The sequence below is a fragment of the Palaemon carinicauda genome, chromosome 32 (assembly GCF_036898095.1).
Source record: "Palaemon carinicauda isolate YSFRI2023 chromosome 32, ASM3689809v2, whole genome shotgun sequence".
Taxonomy (NCBI): domain Eukaryota; kingdom Metazoa; phylum Arthropoda; class Malacostraca; order Decapoda; family Palaemonidae; genus Palaemon; species Palaemon carinicauda.
Genome location: NC_090756.1, coordinates 26,744,930 through 26,760,675, shown reverse-complemented (window position 1 = coordinate 26,760,675; position 15,746 = coordinate 26,744,930). Strand labels below are relative to the sequence as shown.

Below are 15,746 nucleotides of genomic sequence, written 5' to 3'. Positions count from 1 at the left end.
GTTTGAAGTTGAAGGAAAATGGAATAATTAAGCATATATAAGTAATATATATTAATTATTATCTTAAGGATGAATATAAGAATTGATTAAGAAGGTAGATTAATTGATCTAGGTGATTGAAAGGTCAATTGAAGGTGTTGAACATTTAACTATTCAGAGTTGCAATTTCAGCGATTTTGTCGCTAAATTTAGCGCATTTTCCTATCTGGAGACTTTTTAGACAAGTCTAGCGTCTTTTAGACAGGTCTAGCATCGTTTAGACAAGTCTAGCATCGTTTAGACAGGTCTAGCATCGTTTAGACAGGTCTAGTTCCAGTTAGACAAGTTTAGTGCCTTTTGAACAAGTGTAGCACCTTTTAGACAAGTCTACCCCCTTTTAGACAAGTTCAGCTCATTTTAGACAAGTTTAGGGTCAATTGAACAAGTATAACACTTATTAGACTAGTCTAGGGCCTTTTCAAGAAGTCTAGCGCCTCTTAGACAAGTCTAGCGCCTCTTAGACAAGTCTAGTGCCTTTTGAACAAGTTTAGCACCTTTTAGACAAATCTAGCTCATTATAGGCAATTCTAGCAGCTCCGTTTAAACAGGTCTAGCTCCTGATAGACAAGTCTAGTGCCTTTTGAAGAAGTCTAGGGCATTTTAGACAAGTCTAGTACCTTTTGAACAAGTCTTGTGCCTATTAGATGAGTATAGTGCCCTTTAGACACGTTTAGAGCTTTTTAGACATGCCTAGACCTTTTTAGACATCTATTGCAAAACATATGGCTTTTCGAGCTTATAATATATAATAAACTAATTCTCTTTCACAGTATTTTGAGTAAATATTAACTGTAACACAATATACTCAATGTGAAAAAATAAGAATATTCCTGGTGTATATAAAGGTATTTTGAACTATTCTGATGCAAATAGTTTTGGGAAACCCATATTTTTCATATAGATATTTTAAAATTCCAAAAGTTACGACTGAAAATCCATAGTTAAAACAGGAAGCAATTTCCTTTCCTCATTGGGCTATTTTCTCTTTTGGAGGCCCTAGGCTTATGGCATTCTGGTTTTCCAACTAGGGTTGTAGCTTAGAAAGTAATAATAATAATAACCTAAGGTCCTCCATCTAACCTAACCTAGGAGCCTTAGCCTTACCTAGGAGCCTTAGCCTTACCTACCGACGGCTATGGCGATCCTCTTTAGACTGCCGTATCTTTATCTTAACCTGTGTTTGTTCCCCAATCGGCTTCACTCCTGAAACCTTCAGTATTCATGACCTCACAAAAATATGTGCTGAAGAGCTACGGTTCATTGTCGCTCTTGGGTTGATATCAGAACATTTTTAAATATGTTTTTTTATGGTCTTTGGAATGGAATATAAAACATGAACTGTACAAAGAAACATTTATTGTGTTAAACCGTCTGAACTTCATACGATGTATAAAGAAGAGATAGCTTAGATTTTCCAAAATGAATTGTACATAAACTGAGAGGCTTTAGCAAAGATTATATTTTCAAGAACATTCTTTAGATGATAAAGGCTTAAAATGTTTATTATTAACATTATACAATTTGAATAAATATTTTCATTCTACACCCCCCTTGCTTAACTCTTCAATATCTTTCCATTTAAACGTAAACTGACAACTTATTATGGTATACTATTTACATGAAATATCTGTTTGATGTTGTTACTGTTTTTAAAATATTTTATGAATTGTTAATTATTACGTACTCATATCGTTTATTTATTTCCTTATTTCCTTTCCTCACTGGGGCATTTTTCCCTGTTGGAGCCCTTGGGCTTATAGCGTCTTTCTTTTCCAACTATGGTTGTAGCTTAGTTAATAATAATGATAATAATAATAATAGCTAGCATTCATAAATGCGTAATGTTTAAATAGCTAATAAGAATGAATAGTATCTCTAGCGCCGATATACTGTCCGTGAAAAGACTGCGTCACCTCTCCCTTGGTTTTAAACTCGGCCCGGCCAAGCTCCTTCATATCTCTCGCGTTCAAGATTAACAAAGCCACAAAGAAGGGATCGCCCTTCTTCAACAGGGTCGATATAATGACGCCGTCGTCTTCTTCGGTACCGTCGGGGTCCTGCACGAATATGGGTTCGCCTGCGACGTACCCTCGCTCTTCAAATTCCGTTGTTTCGCCAGTTTTTACGTCGATTTTAAGTAGTTTTTCGAACATCAGTTTTTTTTCTTTGCCACCCAGTCCATAGACATATCTATAAGGCTTACCATTCCTCTTGTAATTTATTCGCGGCGTATTGAAGAAATTGGTACACAGTTTTTCGTGGGAGCAGAGAACAGAGCCGTCGTTCTGTTTGATTGCCGTAGATTTAGAGCACCCGTATTTCACCAAGTTATCTCCCGTTCTTGCTTCCTTGACGCCAGCCACGGGGAGAACAAAACGTAAGAGACTTGGACTCAAGCTCAGACGGCTAGGGTCGTCGGGACTCTTTTCAATATTCTTGACCCACAAACTATCGAGAGGATTTCCGTCCATACTGCCGCAGATATCTAAAAGAATCTGCCCATCCTCCTCCCAAGCGTTGACATGATAGAACGTGCAAAACCCGCGCGATTTGTAAGACACGGGTATCGCTCGACCCGAAGACCTTTCGACTATCCTGAAGAAAGCGTCTTCTTCCTTCAGCCATTTTATTGATTCGGCAGGACACCTGTTGATCATACTCCCTTCGATTATTTTGCTGAGGTGCAGAACCAACGGCTGTTCGATGAAGACCCAGTAATTTTCCGTCATAGCAAAGCTGTGGTAAAAGGATGGCTCCAGCTTCCTGCGGGAAGGAATCGAAGCCACGACTTTGGCGTCCTTGAGCCTGCCGTCGGGCATCTTAACGATGCTGTAGCAAGTTCCGTTGGGGTTGGTGAAGGAGGATCCTATGTTATAAAGAGTTCCATCTTGGTCTATATGTGGGTGAGCTGTCAGCATGTTAACGGGTATGTGATTTGACAGGTTCTTCTGGAAATCACAAGAAATTTAGTTACTGATTGTCTTTAAGAAATTGGAATCTTGGTGGACAAATATTTACTGATTGTCTTTAGGAAATTGAAAGGTTGCAGCACAAATATGTACTGATTATCTTTAGGAAATTGGAATCTTGCAGCACAAATATTTACTGATTGTCTTTAAGAAATTGGAATCTTGGTGCACAAATATTTACTGATTGTCTTTAAGAAATTGGAATCTTGGTGCACAAATATTTACTGATTGTCTTTAAGAAATTGGAATCTTGGTGCACAAATATTTACTGATTGTCTTTAAGAAATTGGAATCTTGGTGCACAAATATTTACTGATTGTCTTTAAGAAATTAGAATCTTGGTGCACAAATATTTACTGATTGTCTTTAAGAAATTGGAATCTTGGTGCACAAATATTTACTGATTGTCTTTAAGAAATTGGAATCTTGGTGCACAAATATTTACTGATTGTCTTTAAGAAATTGGAATCTTGGTGCACAAATATTTACTGATTGTCTTTAGGAAATAGAAATTTTTCAATATTAATCTTACCCGGTGATCATGTAGCTGCAACTCTGTTGCCCGACAGAAAAAACCTACGGTCGGGATACGCCAGCGATCGCTATACAGGTGGGGGTGTACAACAACAGCGCCATCTGTCGAGTAGGTACTCAGGTACTTCTTGTCAACAAGAACCAATTTTTCCTCTGTCGTGCCACCGGCAAGACCTACTTGATACGCTGTTGTTTCTGGAGTTGATTTTCACGCTATTTGGTGATGTATTCTCTCTAGATATTAGCTTTCGCTGTACAGGAGTTATTATCATTATCTTATCAAGCTTTTTTGATTAGATTTGGATTATTTGTTGACGACTTGGATAGATTTTGGATTCCCCCCTTTGACTAATTCAAGATGTCTGACCATACTCAAGTCCCCAAGTACAGGCAGTGTAGCGCTAGGGACTGTTCTAGGCGTCTTCCGAAGGCCTCTATAGATCCTCACACCGTTTGTTCCAATTGTAGGGGTAAATCCTGTCAATTGGAAGATCGATGTGAGGAATGCGCTGGGCTTTCGGAATTCGATTTTAATGAATTCCTTAAGAATGCACGTAGGCTAGAGAAGGATAGGATCAGGAGGAGTTCGTCTCGCTCTTTTGATTTTTCCTCTCCCCATGCCCCTCAACCTATTCCTTCCCCTGTAGTGGTGACTCCCGACCCTTCTACTAGCTCTCAGCAACCCTCGATGGCGGACATGATGCGTGCCATTCAGGCTCTTGGTGACAGAGTGGAGTCATTAGCTAATGACCGCAATGAACTCTTGGCCGATGTCAAAGAGTTGAAGGAGAAAAGTGCAGTGGGAAGTGTAGTGAGTGCAAGTGCGGTGAAAAGTGTCAGTGTCAGTGTTACGCATGAGGGTGCATCTGTTCGTGCCAGTCGTCCTCCCAGTCCGGGACCTCTTGCAAGCTCCCAAGCCCAGGGGAGAAGCAATGTCGAAGGACCAAAGGGTTCGACAGGCCTTGATCAGCGTACGGATGTACCCTCAGTGGTTGCGGACGTATCTTGCAGAGATCGTCCCATCCACAAACAGACGAGTGAGCCCATTCATTCCTCGTCTGTGGAAGAAGTTTCTCGTCAGAAACGCTGGACCAAGGTCTCACGACCTCTCAAGCGCAAGGTCCCTTCCGAGCGAGTCCAACGGCCCAGGTGTAGCCACTGGGTCAGTTCGGACTCGCCGCAGTCTTCCGAAGACTGCACACCTCCCAAGAGAGGTAGAGTGGTTCCGCAGCAGGCAATCACTCCGTCTGTTGCCGCACCAACCGCTGTAGACCCTAAGTGGTCTATGCTGCAGTCTATGCAGACTCAGCTAGCTTCCTTCATGCAGGAGTATCGTGCTGAGAAGGTTGACACTGCACCTGTTAACCTACAACCTGCCACGGTTGTGCGCTCAGCAGACACTGCGGCTGCCTGCTCCCACACTCCGGCTGTGAGAGCTCCACCACCGATGCGCAGTCGACCCTGCCAGACGCATGTTGACGTTAGCCGACGTGCGGCACCCTCCGTTGACATGCGTGAGCTACCGCATCAGCAGTGGGAAGGTGCTGTCAAGCTGCCGTGTTTTGACGCAATGCGGCAGTCTCCGCAACCCACGGCAGTCCCCACCACGCACCATCACTCCGCTTTTGTTGTTGCCAGCTCTCAGACTGACCAGCAGCGGCATGATGTTGGATCCAGTGCAGCTACGCATGCACCCGTGCTGCCGGATTCAGCCGTTCAGCTTTCTTCTCCTCCTTTGCCGCTTCCTCCTCAGCATTCGGATGAAGGAGTCTCTGATGATGACGAAGCTGCGCATTTGGACGATCAACACTCCGACATAGAAGAACCCAAGACTACGCCTCCCTCCTTAGACTTTAGGAAAGTCCTTGCCCTGTTTAAGGAGTTGTATCCGGACCAGTTTGTGTCTGCAACCCCGCGCTCACCTCCCTCTGAGTTTGCTTTAGGCATGCAGTCAGCAGCTCCTGCCTTTACGAAGCTCGTACTCGCGCGCTCATCCAAGAGAGCTTTAAGGGTACTGGGAGAGTGGTTGCAGTCCAAGAAGCAACTTGGGAAGACATCCTTCATCTTTCCACCGACCAAGCTTGCTTCCAAATCTAGCGTCTGGTATGCCACGGGAGAAGATCTCGGCTTGGGAGTTCCTGCCTCTGCCCAGGGCGACTTCTCAAGTCTGGTAGACTCTCCCCGCAGACTGGCTATGAGACGCTCCAAGATTTGCTGGACCTTTTCGGACATGGACCATCTTTTGAAGGGAGTTTTTCGTGCTTTTGAGATCTTCAACTTCCTGGACTGGTGTTTGGGAGCGTTAAGCAGAAAGACCTCCCCTTCGGATAAGGACTCTGCCATGCTCATCATGTCATACATGGACAAAGCCATTCGGGATGGGTCTGGCGAGCTTGCGGCTTCGTACGTGTCTGGAGTTCTTAAGAAGCGAGATCACCTTTGCTCCTTCTTGTCGGCGGGGATCACACCATGTCAGAAGTCAGAGTTGATGTTTGCTCCGCTTTCCAAGTGTCTCTTTCCTGAAGAGCTGATCAAGGGGATTGCCGCCTCGTTGATCCAGAAGGATACCCATGACCTGGTGGCGTCATCCGCACGTAAAGTCACAGCTTTACCTTCCGTGCCTAGACCTAGGATGGACACACCAGCGTCTAGGTTCATTCCGCCCTTTCGTGGCAGAACCTCCAGCAGAGGAGGTACCCGTGCCGATAGTCAACGTGGCAAAAAGAAGAAGGGTTCCAAGTCCTCAAAAGGCAGAGTCTGACTGCCAACCTCTCCAGACAGCAGTGGGAGCCAGGCTCAAGAACTACTGGCAGGCCTGGGAGAACAGGGGTGCAGACGCACAGTCTGTGAAGTTGCTCAGAGAGGGGTACAGGATTCCATTCTTGCGCAAGCCCCCTCTAGCAACTACTCCCATCGACCTCTCTCCCAGGTACAGAGAGGAGGACAAGAGGCTAGCTTTACAGCAAGAGGTGTCTCTCTTGCTACAAAAGGGAGCGGTAGTCATAGTCCGGGACCATCAATCCCCGGGCTTCTACAACCGTCTCTTCTTAGTAGCGAAGAAGACAGGAGGGTGGAGACCGGTGCTGGACGTCAGTGCTCTCAATGTCTTTGTCACCAAGCAGACGTTCACCATGGAGACGACGAAGTCGGTGCTAGCATCGGTCAGGAAGGAAGACTGGATGGTCTCGTTGGACCTAAAGGACGCGTACTTTCACGTCCCCGTCCATCCAGACTCCCAACCTTTCCTAAGGTTCGTCTTTGGAAAGGTCGTTTACCAGTTCCAAGCCCTGTGCTTTGGCCTAAGCACGGCACCTCTAGTGTTTACCAAACTGATGAGGAATATTGCCAAATTCCTGCATTTGGCAGACATCAGAGCCTCCCTCTATTTGGACGACTGGCTTTTAAGAGCTCCGTCAAGTCGTCGCTGTCTGGAGAATCTCAAATGGACTATGGATCTGACCAAGGAATTGGGTCTCCTGGTCAATATAGAAAAGTCCCAACTCGTCCCATCCCAAACTATAGTCTATCTAGGTATGGAGATTCAGAGTCGAGCTTTTCGGGCTTTTCCGTCGGCCCCCAGAATCAGTCAAGCCCAAGAATGCATCCAGAGCATGCTGAAAAGGAACCGATGTTCAGTCAGACAGTGGATGAGTCTAATAGGGACGCTTTCATCGCTGGACCAGTTCATCGCGTTAGGGAGACTCCACCTCCGACCCCTTCAGTATCACCTAGCTGCTCACTGGAGAAAGGACATGACGCTAGAAGCGGTCTCAGTTCCTATATCCGAAGAGATGAAGTCTGCACTGACTTGGTGGAAGAACAGCATTCTTCTCAAGGAAGGTCTACCACTGGCTGTTCAGACCCCCGACCACCTTCTCTTCTCGGACGCATCGGACACGGGCTGGGGTGCGACACTGGACGGTCGGGAATGCTCGGGCACGTGGAATCCGGATCAAAGAGCACTTCACATCAACGGCAAGGAGCTACTGGCAGTTCATCTGGCCTTGAGAAGCTTCAAGTCCCTCCTTCTAGGCAAGGTGGTGGAGGTGAACTCCGACAACACTACAGCCTTGGCGTACATCTCCAAGCAAGGAGGGACTCATTCGAGGAAGTTGTTCGAGATCGCAAGGGACCTCCTCACCTGGTCAAGAGATCGAAAGATATCGCTTGTAACGAGGTTCATTCAAGGCGACATGAATGTCATGGCAGACCGCCTCAGCCGGAAGGGTCAGGTCATCCCTACAGAGTGGACCCTTCACAAGAATGTTTGCAGCAGACTATGGGCCCTGTGGGGTCAGCCCACCATAGATCTGTTCGCTACCTCGATGACCAAGAGGCTCCCAAATTATTGCTCACCGATTCCGGACCCAGCAGCAGTTCACGTAGATGCCTTTCTTCTGGATTGGTCCCATCTAGACTTGTATGCGTTCCCCCCGTTCAAGATTGTCAACAAGGTACTGCAGAAGTTCGCCTCTCACGAAGGGACACGGTTGACGTTGGTTGCTCCCCTCTGGCCCGCGAGAGAATGGTTCACCGAGGTACTGCAATGGCTAGTAGACGTTCCCAGGACTCTTCCTCTAAGAGTGGACCTTCTGCGTCAGCCGCACGTAAAGAAGGTACACCCAAGCCTCCACGCTCTTCGTCTGACTGCCTTCAGACTATCGAAAGACTCTCAAGAGCTAGAGGCTTTTCGAAGGAGGCAGCCAGAGCGATTGCCAGAGCAAGGAGGACATCCACTCTCAAGGTCTACCAGTCAAAATGGGAAGTCTTCCGAAGCTGGTGCAAGGCGAATTCAGTTTCCTCAACCAGTACCTCTGTAACGCAGATAGCTGACTTCCTTTTACACCTTAGGAATGTAAGATCCCTATCAGCTCCTACGATCAAAGGTTACAGAAGCATGTTGGCAGCAGTCTTCCGCCACAGAGGCTTAGATCTTTCCACCAACAAAGATCTACAGGACCTCCTTAAGTCTTTTGAAACCTCAAAGGAGCGTCGGTTAGCCACACCAGGTTGGAACTTAGACGTGGTTTTAAGGTTCCTGATGTCAGCAAGGTTCGAACCGCTTCAATCAGCCTCTTTTAAAGATCTCACTTTGAAGACTCTTTTCCTCGTTTGCTTAGCAACAGCTAAAAGAGTCAGTGAGATACACGCCTTCAGCAGGAACATAGGTTTTACATCTGAAATGGCTACATGTTCCTTACAGCTTGGTTTTTTAGCTAAAAACGAGCTCCCTTCTCGTCCTTGGCCCAAATCGTTCGAGATTCCAAGCCTGTCCAGTTTGGTTGGAAACGAACAAGAGAGAGTACTATGCCCAGTAAGAGCTCTTAAGTACTATTTAAGACATACAAAGCCATTACGAGGACAATCAGAAGCTTTATGGTGTTCTATTAAGAAACCTTCTTTACCGATGTCGAAGAACGCAGTTTCTTATTACATCAGACTTTTGATTAGAGAAGCCCATTCTCATCTGAATGAGGAAGACCATGCTTTGCTGAAGGTAAGGACACATGAAGTTAGAGCTGTCGCTACTTCAGTGGCCTTCAAACAGAACCGTTCTCTGCAGAGTGTAATGGATGCAACCTATTGGAGAAGCAAGTCAGTGTTCGCATCATTTTACCTTAAAGATGTCCAGTCTCTTTACGAGAACTGCTACACCCTGGGACCATTCGTAGCAGCGAGTGCAGTAGTAGGTGAGGGCTCAACCACTACATTCCCATAATCCCATAACCTTTTTTAATCTTTCTCTTGAAATGCTCTTTATTGTTGTTTTTGGGTTGTACGGAAGGCTAAGAAGCCTTTCGCATCCTGGTTGATTTGGCGGGTGGTCAAATTCTTTCTTGAGAAGCGCCTAGATTAGAGGTTGTGATGAGGTCCTTTAGTATGGGTTGCAGCCCTTCATACTTCAGCACCTAGGAGTCGCTCAGCATCCTAAGAGGATCGCGAGGCTCAGTAAGGAAGACGTACTTAAAAAGGCAGAGTAATGGTTCAAGTCGACTTCCTTACCAGGTACTTATTTATTTTATGTTTGTTATTTTGAATAACTGCTAAAATGAAATACGGGATACTTAGCTTCTAATGTTAACATGTATGCTGGTCTCCACCCACCCCCCTGGGTGTGAATCAGCTACATGATCACCGGGTAAGATTAATATTGAAAAATGTTATTTTCCTTAGTAAAATAAATTTTTGAATATACTTACCCGGTGATCATGAATTTAAGGACCCTCCCTTCCTCCCCATAGAGACCCAGTGGACCGAGGAGAAAATTGGTTCTTGTTGACAAGAAGTACCTGAGTACCTACTCGACAGATGGCGCTGTTGTTGTACACCCCCACCTGTATAGCGATCGCTGGCGTATCCCGACCGTAGGTTTTTTCTGTCGGGCAACAGAGTTGCAGCTACATGATCACCGGGTAAGTATATTCAAAAATTTATTTTACTAAGGAAAATAACATATTTCAGCACAAATATTTACTGATTGTCTTTAGGAAATTGAAATATTGCAGCACAAATATTTATTGATTGTCTTTAGGAAATTGGAATGTTGCAGCACAAATATTTACTGATTGTCTTTAGGAAATTGAAATGTTGCAGCACAAATATTTACTGATTGTCTTTAGGAAGTTGAAATGCTGCAGCACAAATATTTACTGATTGTCTTTAGGAAATTGGAATCTTGCAGCACAAATATTTATTGATTGTCTTTAGGAAATTGGAATATTGCAGCACAAATATTTATTGATAGTCTTTAGGAAATTGAAATGCTGCAGCACAAATATTTATTGATTGTCTTTAGGAAATTGAAATCTTGCAGCACAAATATTTACATCTAATTATTAATGTCTTGGAGAAGAAGGATAAAAGAAAATTGATTGAAGATTATATTATTAGAAAGTTTAGATAGAAGCAAATCTTAACATGGACATTCTTAGTTTACTAGAAAATTAATGTATAGAAATTAATTTAAAATAATCTGCTTTGTCTTGAACTTCTAGAGATTTATTTTATACAGTATACAGTAGTAATACTAATACAATACTTCCCTCTGAAGGCTCATTTATTCATATACAGTATGCTAATCTGGTATCAACAATATACTGTAATGTATTTCATGAAAGGTATACTCCGGAAATTTAATATCAATCTTACCTTACCGCCGATAGTTTTAAGAGTCTTGGGGTCAATCTGCCGGATGTAGCAGGACTCCGTCAGGGCAAACATCTCGTCCCTGACCTGACACACGTTGATTGAGCAGTTATCCGACATCACTTTATCGGTTGTTGGTATCGTCAGGGTGTTCTTAAACCGCCTGAAGAATTTGGCGCAGGGGTCCGGATAAGCCGTCGTGCCGAACTCGGTGATGACGATTCGGTTGGCGGCCATGTTCTTCTGGTAGGCGTCGCTTCCGAGGAACCGGGAGCTGTAGAAGACTTTGCCGGAGGAGATGTTAAACTGGTGGAGCAGAGCCAGGCTGTCGAAGAGATGGTGGTACTGGGTCTTGCCGACGTGGAGGGTGCCCGGGCCGTTCCTTATGACTCGTCCTTCCATCCATAGTGGAATCGTTCCCTTTACTTGGCCTTCGATTTCCTCTAATGTTTCCTGCGTATGACAAAGTTATTAGTATTTTTATTATCATTATTGTCGCAAGCAAAAGAACCTTGAATGCAAGCTAGTAATCTATAGAAGAAGAAATCAAGTAGAGAATTAATTGTAAAAGTGAAGTAACAAAGTAAAACTAGAAAAGCACTCTGAGAGTGCAGCTTAATTCTCAAAACCAGCTTGCCTTTCCCAGAATAAGTTTAGACCATAGGCGTGTTTGAAGTCTGTGTGACAACTATGTGCGAACTTTGGGTTAAGGCTAGGGTTAATTCGGTCGACCTTTTGCTCGGCCTTGACCTTGATTTTTGACGTAAGACTTACAAAATTGAATCACTTCCACATCTCAATTTAATCCCTGAAAGTTTCCCTACTCTATGATTAAAATTGTGGCCAGGAATCTATTCACAAACAAACAGACAAACAGGGGCAAAACATACCTCCTCCCAACTTCGTTGTCGTAGGTAATAAAGCGGATATACAGTATAACAAATCAAATATGGCGTAAGCCTAATGTCTAGAGACCACTTGCAGCAAAGGCTTTTATGTTGAACAGGCTTACATGTCTCTTCATAGTTTATTTATGACAGATCTATTATAACATTGATGAAATATTTTATGTTAAATATTCATTACTTCTCATGTAGTTTATTTATTTCTTTATTTCATTTCCTCACTTCCTTTCCTTACTGGGCTATTCTTCCCTGTTGGAGCCCTTGGGCTTATAGCATCCTGCTTTTCCAACTAGCATTATAGCTTAGCTAGTAATAATTGGAAGCAGGAACGTATAGGGGCACTGGAAGGTGATAGGATGTGTAACGGTTCCTTACTTATCCTTCCCCTTAGTGGATTAGACTGGGTAAGGTCTGTTTGGGGTGCAGATATCTATGGTTATCTTAGGATACGTCCCTGATTATACAAGATACCTTCGGATAGTCGTTTCCGGGGGTTGGAACCCCGTGATACCTGACGGTAATTCTCTTGTAATATCAATGTAATATCAATCGCAGAAATATTATACTGGAGAAGTTGCCAGAAGGAACTTCCATCAGGACGACATGGCTTGAGCCCAAAAATAATGATAATAATAATGATGATAATGATGATGATGGGGAAATGTTTGAGGATGCACTCGGTAATGTTGATGAGCGACATTGCCACCATAGCAGCTTTTGTCAACAAGTAAGGGAGCACGATCTCGTTCCCTCTCTTCTAGCTGACGAAGCCGATGCACGTCTGGGCAACGTTCCCCGCAGTAGAGTTTGTCAGCCAGGTACATTTTGGGCAAGAATGTACCAGGGTCAGGTGATAGGGTTGGAGTGTTCCCTATATCGTTGCATAGCATGAAGACCTCTGGCTCTTCAGGGCTCACAAGGGATCAACATGTTTACCACATTGCTAATTAGAAAGCTCCCAGTGTTTTGCTCCCCCATTCCAGACCTATTGGCCATGTTTGAAGACACCTTCTAATACCCATGGGATTATCTGGAAGTGTTTGCTTTCCGCTGTTCAGCCTGATCTGCCCGTTAATCAACCGAATGTTGATTATGCCAGGATTCAGTATGACCCTGGTGATTCCCAGATGCCCCCATACCGAGTGGTACTCCGTTCTAATAGTGCTTATAGTCAAGGTACGGGAGAACTACCCCAGTGGTCTACACTCCCGTTAGCCGCACCTTCAGAGATACCAAGATTGTAGACTATCCAGTATCTTTAAGCAAAAGGCATTTCGCGAGGCACTGCACAGATGTCTAAGTACTTATAGTAGTCCTCTGCAGCTGTCTACCAGGGTGAGAGAGGGTCATCCTTTACGATTAGTCTCCAGTATTGTACTCCTGTCTGGTCTTCAGCTCATGAATCTCATCTTAATTTGTTGGGCAAAAACTTGCAGTCTATTAGCTTCCATATTCCTGATCTGGATATTATTCTCCGGCCCTTTGCGTCAATAGGCATAGGAGATGATGATGACATGTAATTTGATGAAGACTTTAGAGTAGTTGGTACATGAAGTAACAGACTTTAGACATTCAGTTGCCTGGGAACATTGAATATTACCTGTTTGATCCATCAGCTACGATGGTCTTACCTACAGCATGCTTTTCTCGATGCTCTATATATACATTTTACCATATGGTTCTTCCAACCTAGCTGCCCCTTTTAGTGTTGTGGTGGCTTATTGTATACATCTATGCCTGGCGTTATGCTGGATGGGCCTGCAAGTCCCACTCAAACTCGATAGTCTCTTGTAGTATCAGCAACCTCATCATCCTTGTGAGCTAAGGATGGAAGGTTTGTGGGAGCCTCTGAGTCTACCTGCTGAGTCATCAGCAGCCATTGTCTGGCCCTCCCTGGTCCTAGCTTGGGCGGTGAGTGGATTTTGGCGCTGGTCATATGTATGTATGGTCAGTCTCAAGGGCATTGTCACTGCCCCTTGCCTCTGCCATTCATGAGCGACATTTAAAGACCTTTAAAAACTTTTTCACATCTCAGAAAAAAAGGACACACTGGTTTAGGTAAACTATCTTATATTAATGTTGTTATTCCCTGTCTCTCTTGCAACAACAACAGAGAGACAAATTATTTATGAGTATTTGATTTTTTAAACTGACCTCTTTGCATTCCCTAAGCCACAGAGAACGTCCCGATTCTTCGGACTCCATTTGACTCTCCACGCTGTCGGTCCACGGGGCATGTTTACCTGGCGCCTCCTTTGAAGGGCAGTAACCTAATCATCCTCGCGAGATGATTACGGACCTTATGCAACGGGCTGATAAGCACCCTATCGGACAAGCGGAGGAAACTGAAAAGTTACGAGGGCCGAGTAACCGAGTAATCTCTTAATCTTATCTCTTGTCAAGGATAATGCCACTCATCTTTAGTGGGGCTATTATGAGGTAGCGTAATGATTAAGTGGACATTGTACTGTAGTTCTTAATCTTGATTTAAATCTTTCTTATGTTTTGTGTTTGTGGGCAGTAGGTTGGCCAAGGCACCAGCCGCCCGTTGAGATACTACCACCAGAGTTATTGGGTCATTTGACTGGCCTGATAGTATTACATTACATGAGATCCCTCTTCCGTAATTATTATTATTATTACTAGCCAAGCTACAACCCCTTGTTGGAAAAGCGAGATGCTATAAGCCCAAGGGCTCCAACAGGGAAATATAGCCCAGTGAGGAAAGGAAATAAGGAAATAAATAAATGACATGAGATCCCTCCTTTCGTAATTATTATTATTATTATTACTAGCCAAGCTACAACCCTAGTTGGAAAAGCGAGATGCTATAAGCCCAAGGGCTCCAACAGGGGAAAATAGCCCAGTGAGGAAAGGAAATGAGGAAATGAATAAATGATGAGAATAAATTAACAATATATCATTCTAAAAACAGTAACAGCGTCGAAACAGATATGTCCTATATAAACTATTAACAACGTCAAAACAGATATGTCATATAAACAATAAAAAGACTCATGTCAGCCTGGTCAACATAAAAACATTTGCTCCGACTTTGAACTTTTGAAGTTCTACTGATTCAACTACTGGGCTATTTTTCTCTGTTGGAGTCCTTGGGATTTTCGCATCCCGCTTTTCTAACTAGGGTTGTAGCTTAGCTAGTAGTAATAATAATAATGCCCTTCTTGAGCTTCCATTAGCATTTATTTTTAAAGAATTAAGTCAAGAACAATCTAAAGTTCTAGCAGGCGTGGGCTGAGCACTATACCATGTAGCCATTATAGTCATATTGACATGGTGGGTTACCTTTACTCTCAAGTATACCAAGGAAGATGTTATGCTGCGATTCTTGTTGAGAAAGTAAGATAGATTAGATTGATCGATAGTAAAACAGTGAAGTTTTAGACAAGGAATATTACATTTAAGTATACTGTAGTTAACGCTATGAAGCAGTTGTGTAAATTTGAAAGCGAATTGAAGAATGAGTGCAGTAAGTGGCTTTCATGGACTTTGGAAAATCATATGATAGTATCAAGAGAGATGTAGTGTATAGGTAGTTAGGATTTTTTTTTAAAGCACTAAAAGAATTACATGTAAGTGAATTGTGTTAAAACTTGTATAGGGACGGATTTGATGACAAAAATGTGGTTGGTATAAAGATCATCTCCCAGCAATCCTTTCGAGATTCTGTCGATGTCATCGTCTGAAATCTATCCTACCGTATTTATTGAAGAAGTTACAGAGAAAACAAATGATGCTATCAACATTCCCTGTGATCATGATGACCAACGTCTGTTAGGAACTAAGTGTGCTAACTGTCTTATTACCGCTTATAATAAAGTGAGTAAAAGTGAATATGATACCTTGTGCCCACCGATGGAAATGACTATAACTGTAAAAGACCAATTTCCTTGGTTTGATGTTGAGACTTTAGTGAAAAGAGGGAAAAAAGACGTAAGGAAAGAAAGTGGAATAGGTTAAAAACTGAAAGTAATTGGGTAGAATACAAAAGTTTTTAGGAAGAAAGTCATACGTCAGAGCTGTTTCATTTGAAAATGATTAGTTCGTATGGGACACACGTAACTTTGAATTTAGGAAATGGGTAGGAGGCAGATGTTAGATTTGGTGAGGAAAGAATGAGGAAACAATTAAT

At 43.5% G+C, this 15,746-nt stretch overlaps 1 protein-coding gene across 1 annotated transcript; it reads right to left on the bottom strand.

Annotated features, from left to right (window-relative positions):
- Positions 1 to 1,495: 1,495 nt before the first annotated feature.
- LOC137625361 (beta,beta-carotene 15,15'-dioxygenase-like) lies at positions 1,496 to 13,914 on the bottom strand. The gene is made up of 3 exons (XM_068356221.1): positions 13,748 to 13,914; positions 10,692 to 11,141; positions 1,496 to 2,987 (listed from the first exon to the last, which is right to left on the bottom strand). The coding sequence occupies exons 1-3, from the start codon at positions 13,796 to 13,798 to the stop codon at positions 1,893 to 1,895; spliced, it is 1,596 nt and encodes a 531-aa protein (XP_068212322.1). The 5' UTR covers positions 13,799 to 13,914; the 3' UTR covers positions 1,496 to 1,892.
- Between the last annotated feature and the right edge of the window lie 1,832 nt (positions 13,915 to 15,746).

Excerpts from the sequence above, each read along its gene's own strand:
- LOC137625361 (XM_068356221.1), bottom strand. The coding sequence starts at position 13,798 with ATGGAGTCCGAAGAATCGGGACGTTCTCTGTGGCTTAGGGAATGCAAA. Across the intron at positions 11,142-13,747 it reads GGCTTAGGGAATGCAAAGAG|GAAACATTAGAGGAAATCGA; the intron begins GTCAGTTTAAAA and ends TGTCATACGCAG. Across the intron at positions 2,988-10,691 it reads TTAAAACTATCGGCGGTAAG|AAGAACCTGTCAAATCACAT; the intron begins GTAAGATTGATA and ends TGTGATTTCCAG.